General features: G+C 39.2%; 1 protein-coding gene across 1 annotated transcript; it reads left to right on the top strand.

The window, feature by feature from the left end:
* The first annotated feature begins 26 nt into the window (after positions 1-26).
* On the top strand, positions 27-1,381 carry LOC129727152 (transformer-2 protein homolog beta-like). The gene is made up of 3 exons (XM_055684664.1): positions 27-79; positions 133-713; positions 1,147-1,381. The coding sequence occupies exons 1-3, from the start codon at positions 77-79 to the stop codon at positions 1,301-1,303; spliced, it is 741 nt and encodes a 246-aa protein (XP_055540639.1). The 5' UTR covers positions 27-76; the 3' UTR covers positions 1,304-1,381.
* The last annotated feature ends 11,340 nt before the right edge of the window (positions 1,382-12,721 follow it).

Raw genomic sequence — 12,721 nt, 5'->3', positions numbered from 1 at the left:
TGTTTTCGAAATGATTGCGAGGTAGGCTGTGTACGAACTGCTAATAAAATTTTCATTCACCGTAGCGTGCTTAAAAATGGTAGATTTGTTTCGATCGGCGAAAATATCATTTAATAACTATTATTTTCACAGGTTCAATCGCATAGCCGTAGTCGAACACCACCGCGTAGCTACCGGAAGCGGCGTGGTTCTTCACGCTGTCGTCGAAGCCATCGCCGAGGTCAGAAGTACCGCTCTAGTTGTCGACACCGGCGTTGCAGTAGTAGTACCAGCTACCAAAGTAGCTACAGTCGGACCAGTATTTCTAGTTCCAGGAGCTCGCATATACGTATTGCAGCACCCGAGCACACACGTCCTGTAGACCCGCCACCAAGTATTTGTTTGGGCGTATTTGGACTGAGCGTATACACTGAAGAGTCGGATTTGCGCACTATATTTTCAAAATTCGGAACCATTGATAAAGTTTCGATTGTGTATGATGCCAAAACAAAAACCTCACGGGGATTCGGATTTGTGTATTTTCGAAAGCTAGAGGAAGCATCTGCCGCCAAAGCACATTGCAACGGAATGGTCGTTCACGAAAGAACAATTCGAGTAGATTATTCTGTAACGGATAAACCACATGACCCGACTCCAGGGGTTTACATGGGTGACAGAACGTCCCAGAGAAGGTGTAACCGAAGCTCATACGGTTATCGAGGAAGAAGTTATGAGTAAGTAATAACAGTTTTTCATTAGCTTTATGTATAATCCCATTACAGTAAGTAAAATGTTTTTTGATTGTTCAAAAACTTGTATTGACACTATTCTAACAAAGAATCGATTTTACTGCACTAATTGTAGATTTTGTAGCAATTTATATGTTCGATCCGTTCGACTGTCATCACGATCGTAAATCGAAAATTCAGATAGATTGAAGGTTCTTTTATCTACCTAGTATACAAAGATATAATAGCCAACCCCATAGTAACATATAAATTGTTATTACCTGTGACATTTATAGATATGTCACTCAAAAGGATAAGTGTATTTACAGTTATGCAAGTGAAGTTAATGATCGGTGTGAAGAAAAATGTATTATAAGATTACTTACATTACTAATGCAGTATTTTTCATTTTACTGTTTCCGGTTCCTCTTTTCAACAGTGACGATTATTCTCGCGGGCGCTCAAGACGTAGCCGTTCTCGGACTCCTCATCGACGCAGTCACAGGCACAGACGTCACCGCCATCGACATGTGACCCGTTCTCGTAGCCGTTCATTGTCTTATTCTTCGCGTAACTCGCGTCGCTTTTCGGGTTGATGAACCTTTTACATATTCGACAGTCAGGTAATTAACTTGATGTCCCTCAGAGCAGTGGTTTTATATAGCTGCAGTGAATGAATTATGCAATGTAATATAAACTACTTAATAGAATGTTGATATCATGTTATGATATGATAAACCAATTATAACAACGATGATTGTTAATTATGTTGTTCTACAACAATTTTAGTTCAAATATGGTTACGAGTTAAAAAAATAAATTGAATAAGAAATATCACTCATCCAAAATGTTTGTTGCTCTTATTTTCGATTAAAGTTTAATCGCATGCTTATTCGATTTATTCTTTTTGAAATACGTACATGTATATGTTTTTTTTTGTCATTTTGTTTTGTAGCCGAAGAAAATGAGAAAATCTATTTTTGCGATCAACCTCCATTGCCAAATTTTTAGGTTCTATCACAGATAAATTGACGTGCCTTTGCGAAAAAAAATCCTGGAAAATCTTTGTCCTTGTTCGAAACGTTACACTTATGCGCAACCAACTAATTTCGAATTTCGAAGAATAGTTATAAAGAGATTCAACTGTATTTTTCTGGTTGATGACGATGTTCATCGATGTCTGTTTGTCTGTGTCATTATGTTTCATTCATTGTTAAATGAACGTTTAGCAGTTTGGCGATTTGCCTGCAGTTAAAAAACTGCCATCGATAGTTGGAAGATAAATTTTAGGGTGCGTAATACGGAACATGTCGATAAAAATATTTTACTAAATTTGTTCATGAGATCAGAAGCACTAGAAAGCTGCAGAACCGAGAATCTGCTTATTTTTGCTTTTTGCTTTTAGTTGGTTTAAAATAATCACCAGTGTTGTCCAGAGCATAATGCCCTTAATCCTTACTTTCACGTGGTAGCGACTGGGATACGAGCAACAACGAGAACTTGGTCGTATGCTGACAGAGAAGGAGGAGCTGTTTTCCTTGGTCGATAGCTTGTCTGAGTGTCTGTTCCTCACGACAGGGGCGGCTCAAACAGCGACTGATCCGGAGCGACCGGCTGCACTATGAAACGCATGGTCTCGCAAGCCATAGCCAAGACAGTAGTTCTAGACATCCGCACCCCTAGTAAGGCTGCATGTCGAAAATTAAACACTACAAACACTCAAGAATGAAATACGAACCGGAGAAATCGGCAATGTCTTAGGCCAGTGACATACTGGCGCGTTCTGCGTTGCGGAGACGGTTCTCCTTGCCGTGGGTTAATGTACAGCGCTGTACATTAACCCACGGCAAGGCGAACCGTCTCCGCAACGCAGAACGCGCCAGTATGTCACTGGCCTTAGGCGACGAAATAAGGACAACGATAGGAAGCTTAGTATATGGAACTGTAGATCGCTGAATGTCCCGGGTGGTGACTCCGGTCTGGCTGGATCAAGTAGAACCCTCGTATGCTACCTCGGCATCCTTGCGCTCCAAGAGCTTTGCCAAAAAGGAGAGAAGGTACGGAAGATTTGTGGCCGCAGGACACAGTAAAGGAAAAGAGAGAAAATACGGAGGATCGTCTCTCGAGGACGGCTAGAACTGGATTCGCACAACCATCGCGAAGACCGCAACAGCAACACTAAAAGGGGAAACACCTGTTGTCAGAAACGACTGGTATATCGGGGAATGTGAAGCAGCGGTAAAAGCGGTCAACAAGGCTAAATACAAACGGGCACGGAACGATATGACCAAGATTCTCAAACGAAAGAAGCACCAGCAATAGGATGACGAACATGAGTAGCTCGGGCGGCTGTTTCGTGTCAATGATACGCGAAAATTCTATGAGAACGATAACAATAACGACGCGCTTGAAACCTCACGGATATCAGCGACATACATTAATACAATTGATTGAAAACAGCTATGACAACAGATTCCCGGATAAACTGACGTGATTGCTCAAGGCCCCCATGCCGCAAGTGATGTGTTACAAGGTGATGGACTTTCCTGTTTGCTGTTCAACATCTTCCTTGAAGGTATGTTTTTCACAGTCAAATCTAGGACGATCACGATTTTTCGAGTTTAGACCACTGTGCACTGTGGGATGTCAAATAAATCTTTCCACCAATTGTAAATGTCTTGAACTATAACCCTTGGAATGTGTAGAAACTATTTTGCAAGTTATTTTATAAAATGGTGGTTGAAAAACGTGCTTTACAATAAGTATTTCGTCGTTTTTTATCACTTTTTTGTACTTAACGACCTTCAAAAAGGCATCACTCAAAAATGTACCGTTCGATGATTTTGAAATTTCGACCAGACATTCTGGACGTCATAACGAATCGAATTGTATACTCAGATACTTTGGTGCATTTTTTTATAATAACGGCCTGTGGGAGCACCGTGTGCCATGTAAAATATATATTCGCCGGCAATCATTGCCACCATGATTAACGTCAGATTTACGTTGAGATAAAGCTTCACGTTGGATTTAGTATATTACTTATACTCTGTTCAACAATAATGCGTTGCCGATTCGTCCTACAGAATTTCGTTCCATACACACTTACATTTAATCACCGAATTCGTTATTTTTTCACTGACTTTTCAACAGCCACTACCGACCGATCAGTAACCAAATTGTTGTTGCTTTCTGTCATTATTACCGACCTATTTTGTGAAAACGGCGAATGCAATTAGTTGCCAAAACCACCGATCAAATCTGTAAGTTGAGTAAGACAGTACCGAAAGATCTGTAATGTTTGTTTTTTGTTCACTTTTCATTATTTAAGAAAACCAGATTAATGACGTAAATTTATATTATTCTTTTTATTCAAATGTTATTAAAAATTTTAACTATTGAAAACTAAAAAAATCAAAAATCGACGTTCGCCGCACCGAATTTGCATGAGTGAAAATCAATTTAACGTTTTTTACTGCTGTGGACTGTGCATGAACTTCATGCCAGTTGTGCTCATAGTTTCAAAGCCGAGGATCTTCCGGATGTGTCCATTAATATGGTGGTGTAAACTATTTACGTAGCATGCAACAGATGCTCAAAAGTAGAAGAAAATAATGTGATGGTTTGATGCCTAAAATATTTACAAATTTTATCATCATATACTTACGAAAAATTTGTTCTATGCGATCATCTTCTTGCTTAAGTTGTTGGAAAACGTCCTCCATTTTTTCTCTTTCGCAGGAACTTCAATGTTCAAACGAACCGAGAATGTGACTTGACAACCAGAAGGAGAACAACACACTTGAAATTTTTTGCCGGGTCTCGGTAATTTATTGTCGAGAACGGTACCACTGAGTGCTCGGTTAAAAAATAATGACAGCTGTCACATTTTTTCGTGAATCTCGGTTCACCTAACTGATATTTCGGCTCGTTAATATTTTGTGCCGAAACTTCAGTTAGGTTGAACCGAGATTTTCGAAAAAATGTGACAGCTGTCATTTTTTTTTTCTAACCGAGCACTCAGTGGTGCCGTTCTCGGCAAAAATCACCGAGACCCGGCAAAAAAATTTAAGTGTGAACGAATAGCGAAAATTTGACAGCGCTATAGTTGGTCCCGTAGTTTTTTACCAATATTCGACAAAAGTTTAATTTACCGAACAGTTCAGCAGAAAGTATAGCAGTATTCAGTAATATTATTTGTTGAATACAGAAAATATGTAAAGTTATATCAATTTTACAAACTACTCTGTATTTTCTCAAACTTACCGATCGAAATTGTAATAATAATAACCGAACTTTTATTATCTGATTGAGTGTGTAGGGTTTCTTCAGGTGTGCTTGACAAACAGCCTTAGCCACCGGCGGGCGATCTCTGCACCTTTTGAAGTATTTCACTCAACTTCAATGATATAATTCAATAATATTAAGTATAGATATCAATTATTTTAACGTTCTCTTCAAGACAATGAATCACTTTCTCCAATTTGCGCACACCGATGTTGGCTTCAACCGTCCAACTTTACTGACAACCGTAGGTCATCATCGATCGTAATGAAGAAATAAATTAGACTAGATTATATAAATCATTTATTTGGTTATTTTTCACAAAATAAATATGAATGCTATTTTTCAAGATTATTTACGGCATCAAAATCACGCTCACCTACCGCAACACCTGTCATCGGTTGATTTTGAAGTAGCGAACAAATTTTATATAAAAAAATATGACCGGAGTGATACCGACGACACTGGTTCAAATTGGCAAAATTGTAAGCTTTTTTTAATGGTGTTGAGTTGAATGAATAAGTTAGTGTTCCTTACTAAACTGTTAGAACCAGTGGAAAAAGGTAACGATTTTGCATTTCGAACCACTATGCGATGCTGTCTTCGGAAGCCTTAAGAGCTTCCATCATTTTTACATATTATTAAATACAGGCTACCAATAAAGCAGTATGATATCAAACCTGCTGTCCCACGGATCTATAATTGCTGTTTAGCTCAAATTTCTGTTTCTCCCCATTATCTACTGGTTTGAAATTAATACACCCGTATCCCGTTATTAATTTTGATGGTAACTCTTTTAGAATATTTGTTTTGAGTATATCGTCACCACTGTCGTGAGTCTTTAGCGGCACACCGACAAAGTATAAAATAGCAAATGCTGCAACTTTGGAAACAGATTGTCAAAACGATTTCACGGCAGGGATGCGAACAATTCATTTTGTAACTTACTAATTCTAGGAAAATAATTGTTTCGGAGGTTTTATAAATGGAAACATAAAAAGATATTGTTGTGAGTCAACCAACAGATGCGTTTTCGTCCCGTGTACTTTCTGTAGTCAAACACAGTTCAAAAGAGCTTTGAAAAGGGCCTAAAGGGCCGTTCATCGTTTGTCATATTTTGATCAATTGAGTAATATTCCCGCCTTCCTTCTCCAGTGGGTTTTTGGTCAACTCAGCCATCAACTCGCCGTTCATCAGGTGGTCTTTTCACTTTATCAAAAAGGGGCTTTTTCATTTCGATCAGAAGCGATCGGTAAAGGGTTGCTATTGTAATTTTTGATCAAACATTCTCTACACCCAGTATTTAACATTGTCCTCTTTGACGGTCATTCCGGGTCCTTCGGAGTGCAAAGATTTTTTTACTAAGTCTTTTACTTAATTAACAATTAGACGTTTTTCGTTCCTAGTCCGCGTTAATTCAAAATTCCGCGTAAAAATTTCATGATTAAGACGGTAACGCGCAAAAAACCGCTTTAAGTTAAAAGTATGCGTTAAGAACGACGTAAAATACAAGAGGCTGCGTAAAAAACAGCGGTAATTCGAAAATCTGAGTAAAAAACCTTGTAAAAAATGGCGCGTTGAAAACCGCATAAAAAACCTGACTGTACTCATATCTCGTATTTATATTTTGATGCTTATCACAGCGGTAGTTTTCAAATTAAAACAATATAACTAAATTTCTAACTTCAAATTTCCATCGAGGTCTCATTTTTCTCAAACGAAAATGAGAACGCATGGTTGTTAGTATAACCCGAAGATACGCACAATGAAATCGAAATCGAATTATTTGATAACCCAGTTTGCAAGTAAAAATTAAGAAGAAATAATATAAATAAAATTAAAGAAATGAACACTGTTTTAAAGTGTATTCCTGATTTTGACGTAGGATTTGGTAAACTGTTTAAATGCAAGTCAAACTTTAAAACCGGTTAAGAAGACGACGAAAAAAGCAATGGAGTTGATTGGTTCCCAAATACCAACATGAAGTACTTTCATGCTACTTTACTTCAACACTCATTATTACGTTGCACACGAAACAGCATTGGATGTTTTATTTACATTTTGTCTTACCTGTCAGTGGACGTATGTGTTACTTATGTAATCGAGTGTTATTCGAAAAAAATGGATCTCGAACAGAAAAGTAGTGCTGTGGGTACCTTGTTCTGAGCTGGAAAACGACAGAAGGGCATATTCTGTGGGCTGTCCGGTTTACGTGTATGCTGATGTGTTGTATATAGTACAGTCAAAAGATACCTGCAGACCGGAAGTACCAAAAAACAGTATGTAAGGAGACGTTGAGCTACTGTGGTGACACCTGCCATGCATGATGAAGATCGTCAAGAGGCGCCGTAGTGCCACTAACTTTGCAGTGGATCTCAACGTGTCTGATCGAAGTCTCCGCGGATCCTGAAAGATAAACTTCAGACCAATCCCTACAGAAAACGTTTGAAGAACAAGAGCGGGGAAAAGAGCGGAAGTGCTGGTAAAGAGGGCCGTAGAATGAAGAGTGGAGAATATCGTGTTTACCGACGAGAAACTCTTCACCGTACAACAGTTCGTAAAATAGTAGAACGACAAAGTTTGTTTACCAGAAGGATCACGATCGACGGAAAATAAATTTTCTCGTTGATCTTAAAGGTTCTGCATCTTGGTTATTTTATTATTGCTGCAATAAAGTGCTTTTCATATGGCTTATCTACATGAAAACAAGGAGGATTTAGAATTTGGCTTTGATTCAAATTTTGAACAATTTCGCTAAGAGAGAAGATCAGAAAGTCCAAATACTGTTACTTTTTCCAACGCCTGCTGATTTCCTGCAAATAGTCCTACTGTAAAAATCTGTACATCACTAGATAGCGGACATTCCAATTAACGAAACGGTATATAACAATCATATTTTTTTTTATTGAACTACCTATGCCGTTTCTCTCATAGTTGTTCCATGTTCTACACAAACCTTCTGCACGCTGGAACTATGCTTGGAACGGCAGTATAATTATTCATTGTTAATTCTGGAGTGTTCGAAGTTTGAATCCAAGCGATAACATCACTATACAAACGAAATTAAAATCAAAAGAATAAATAAAAGCAAAATACTTACTTACTTATTTTACTTTGTTGGCTGACAAACCGTTTACCGCTCTAGGGCCGGACGAATTAGAGATGTCCAGCTTCTTCTGTCTCCCGCGCTTCCTGCCAGTTACCATGTACTTTGTTTTAGCAGAGTTAATGCTGAATCCCTACCTTGCCGCTTTGCTCTTAAAAAGCCTGGAGGCCTCCTCCACGGCTCTATGGTCAATACCAATGATATCAATGACGTCCGCAAACCCAAGGAGCATGTGAGATTTCGTGATGATTGTGCCATTTATTTGCTCGTTTGCTTTTAGTACTGTACCATCAAGAGCGATGTTAAATAGTAATTTGGAGAGCGCATCCCCTTGTTTCAGCCCATTTAACGTTACGAACGCGACTGATGTCTCGCCAGTTATCCCACACATGATTTCGAAGCCTCCAGTGTCATACACACTTAACTGCACAATGGTTTCTCGGTAATACTTAATACCGAACTCCTTGAAAACTTTTTAGTTTACGGTTTTTCCGTAAAAAAATTACTGAGAAATCGGAAATCGAACGTGTTTACCAGAATACCGTAAATTTATTTACCGAAGAAAACCGTAAAATAGAGAATTTACGAGTTCAGTAAACTAAAATACCGAAACTCGGAACCCTGAAATCCAGTGGTGGGCACCGCTAACCGAAAATTTAGCGACGCTAATCGCTAAGTCGCTAACCGGGAAATTTAGCTCGATAATCGCTAAACGCTAAACGCTAAACCCACATTAGCGGAACTTTCGCTAATCGCTAATCGCTAACTTTTTAATATATAAATAGTCATATCGCTATATTTATGGCTCGTGTTTTGTAAGATTTGGACCACTTTGATCTGTTTTGGTTAAACAAACGAAAACAATTACTTACAAGAATAACAAAAGTTATTTAGCTTGCATTGCATAAAAATTCAACTATTACCTGAATCGAAAAAGTAGAATCAAAGTTGTCCTTGGTTGTTCTTGGTGTGGCGAAAATTCAATCTAGACCTTGTGCTTGTTCTTCAAAATGCTCCTGTGGCTTGTACGATAACTGAAACTCCATTCTATGGTAGAAAAACTGACAAAATTAACTTTCACAGTAAAGTATGTTCATCTTTCGAAGCAATTTACGTACGCCATCAGCAATTCACAGTTTTTCTAAATATTTCTATTGTCGCTTCTCTACAAAATTTAGCGAATTAGCGATTAGCGTTTCGAAGGCCAAAATTTTAGCGACGCTAACAGTTTCGCTAACCAGCTCAAAAACTAGCGAAATCGCTAACTGAATTTTAGCGTCGCTAATTAGCGAATTAGCGAATTAGCGTAATGGTGCCCACCACTGCTGAAATCATTTAATCGAGATTTCGTCGAACAAAAAAGCTCTTACCGAGATTCCGAAAAACAGAACTGTCAAAATAACAAGTGCTTCACTAATAGTTTTGTTCGTGTTTCGGTGTAGGTATGTAATTATTCTGTAATAGACACGTTAAAGAAATTTTTCAATTATTTTATAACTTGGTAGTAAAACTACCATGGGCGGTCTTACCCCGCAGGGCGGTCTTACCCTGTTTACCCCTAGATGTAAAACGAGTAGGATTTGCAGCTGATTATTATTATGGAAAAATCTGCAGATCAACTTAAATATTGAGTGAGTACACTTTTTTAGATCTTGTTTTTATTTTGCTGCGAAGAATATTTGAAGACAAAGGATTAATTCAATTCTTTCTTCACTCAATTTTGCAGGTTATCGACTCGCTTCGCCGGATGGAAGTTGCAGAGTGGTAGTTGCTACTTTATTTCCTAGAAGCAATACAACTGTCCTGTTTACACTAATGCTCTGTTTTGTTGAATCAGTTGACTTAATAATTAATAAATTTATTTGTATATTTAATCGGTTTTGATCATATTCTGAGTTTATCTGAAAAAATCGCAAAATACGTACTTAAGTAAATTTACCGAAGCTCTCGTAATAATTCGACAGTTAAATTTTCCGAGTTTCGTAATTATTTATTGAGTATTTCGGTTAAACATTACCGAGAATCTCGTTAAAGTCTGACAGGTTTTCAATTTTTGGTTTTACATAATCTCGGTATTTTGATGTATTACGGAGATTTTTACCGAGATCTCAGCTGTTGAAATCTCGGTAATGTATTTTACCGTACTCGGTGATAATATCTAAGTGTGTACGACTCAGCCTAATATGTTTCGTCGGTAAATCGTGTTCCAGCATAACCTGCCATAGCTCGTTTCTTTTCGTTGAGTCGTATGTCGCCTTAGAATCTACGAACAACCATTTTTACTAGTGGCTTTACCATTTTTCAGCTCACTAATCGGCTTTTCAGGCTCCTGTTGGTGGCCCTACAGCTTGTTCGTCGCTCGTAACCCTGATCCTGTTACTGTTTTATCCTCTCACTCTTCATCGTTTAGTAGCACCTGAAAGTGCTTTTTCCACCTGTCTGCAATCGTCGGTTAGTTCGTAAGGAGGTTGCCGTCGTTGTCATTGCACATGACCGACACAGGGCTTCTCACTCTGTTGACTGTTCCATAGAAGCTCCGGACGTCGTTTCAAAGCTCCTCGTGCTCGTCCTCGTCCGTCGCTCGCTGCCACGCAGCATCAAACCAGCTGTTACGCTGTCTTCCACACATCGTACCTACCACCTCTCTACAGATCAGTTCTGGCATCCACTCGTTTCTCCTGCTGTTCTGCGATCTGTTGATCCAGCTCTCTGGCGTATTCTCCCGCCATGCCATCAGATTTCAATCGCTGTATTTTGAAACGCATCGTCTTCTCTGTGCGAGATTTCAGCACATTCGACAAACGACGAGATAATGGTCAGAGTCAATGTTTGGGCCCCGAAAAGACCTAACATCAGTAACATCCGAAAAGTGATGAGCGCTAATCAGTACGTGATCGATTTGAAGGCAGGCTTCCCCATTTGGTTCCTCTGGCCGCGGCTTTTTTGCAGCCTCAGGCCGTTTTCATTGGTTGACGAGTGGAGGCTATGCCTTTCAATAACCGGACGGAAGAATTCCTCCCTCCCAACCTGTGCGTTTGCATTTCTGAAGACGACTTTTACGACGTGTTTTGGGCACTCGTCGTAGGTTCGTTCAAGCTTTTTATAGAACTTTGATCTCATCGGATGTGTCGTTTGTCGGTGCGTAGGTGTTATAAGCTGTAGTTTAAGATTTTGCCTTTAATCTCCAACACGCATATACGGTTATCTACGGGTCTGCATCGATTGACTCTTGTTTCCTGATATCACAACACTACGAAACCCACGCTCCGTTCCGTTGTTTGCCGCCACTGCAGTAGATGTGGTACTTGAAAGAAGTGCGTTCAATAGGGTCTCCTGCACGGAACTCCCTTTCTGCGGAATTTGGTTATCGAACCTCCTGAATCGCTACGGTTTCGACCCCCTGTCGCTGTAGTTCTCAAGCAAGCCAGTTCGCGTCGGTTCATTGAGAGATCGGAGGCTCCAAGCGTTCACCGCTTTCTGTTTCCGTGTTCGTAGCTCAGGTCTTCGCCGATTGATTCGTTCCGAAATTCTAATTTCGTTGTTCGCGGTTAGAAGAGGTTGCGGTATGCTACCTTACCAGAGTCGCGAAACCTAAATACAGCTGATGGGGCTGTCATCTGAGGTGTAGCTGGCGAAATACAGTATTTCATGATTTATCCGCCCGCTCAGGGTCAGACGCTCTTCTACGCCGCTCCTAACGTGGGGGTACAGTCGCGTACGACCCCTTTTCCCAGTCAGTATACGACCAAAGTTTCCACCCGATCTCCGCAAAGGTTACTCATACGAGTAGCTCATCATTCTCTTAAACCTCTTTCCTCTTTCCAATATCGTGCCACAATCACAATTTCCTGGTCAGTTTTATTATAAGAAGGATTTATATTTTAGTCAAGAGAAAGAGAATTTTTAATAAAACCTCGTTACTTCTGTCAATTACCTCTCAGCTGGTTTTGTTATTGTCAGTGTGTTTTTCGAGGAAAACGTGATTTTTAAAAATTGTTCATCATTGTCCTCCAATTTTGAATGAAGAATAAAAAACTGCTCGAAATGATTTGAATGATAGTTCGCCCATGTATGGTATATAGGCGAAATGTCATTTAGGACATTTTGGGCAGTTTTTTATTATCCAATTAAAAATCGAGAACAACGATTAAATTTTTTTGAAAATCTTGTTTTGCTCGGGAAGTTATAGTCTTTCAGCTAATACATAAAAATTCGAAAACCGTGTAAAATTCTAGGACCCAATTGTTCTGTACACTAAAACAGTTGGTTGCGAAGTCTGTGTATAATAAACAGAAGGTCAAGTTCCGAATCGGAATGCAGTACTAAGGCTCTGCTTTGCTTCCTTCTACCAATATCACTCCATAATTACAATTCTTCGAGAAAAAATACGTTTCTATGGCCAGTTTCACTATAACTGGGACTTGTTATAAGGAATTTGCAGTCAACAGGGGTACTGTAGAATTCAGCGTAAATGACTGATATTTTTTTCTCCTGTGTGGACTTATCACTGATATCGCCCGAGTGTTTGCTGTATTCCGTATATCTATTACTAACAATATCACCATAGGCGTAGCCAGAGGAAGGCAGGAAGGGGGGTGTCACTGATATGTCCAAAGGTTCAAAT

The sequence above is a fragment of the Wyeomyia smithii genome, chromosome 3 (assembly GCF_029784165.1).
Source record: "Wyeomyia smithii strain HCP4-BCI-WySm-NY-G18 chromosome 3, ASM2978416v1, whole genome shotgun sequence".
Taxonomy (NCBI): Eukaryota; Metazoa; Arthropoda; class Insecta; order Diptera; family Culicidae; genus Wyeomyia; species Wyeomyia smithii.
This window is presented reverse-complemented; position numbering and strand designations above follow the sequence as displayed.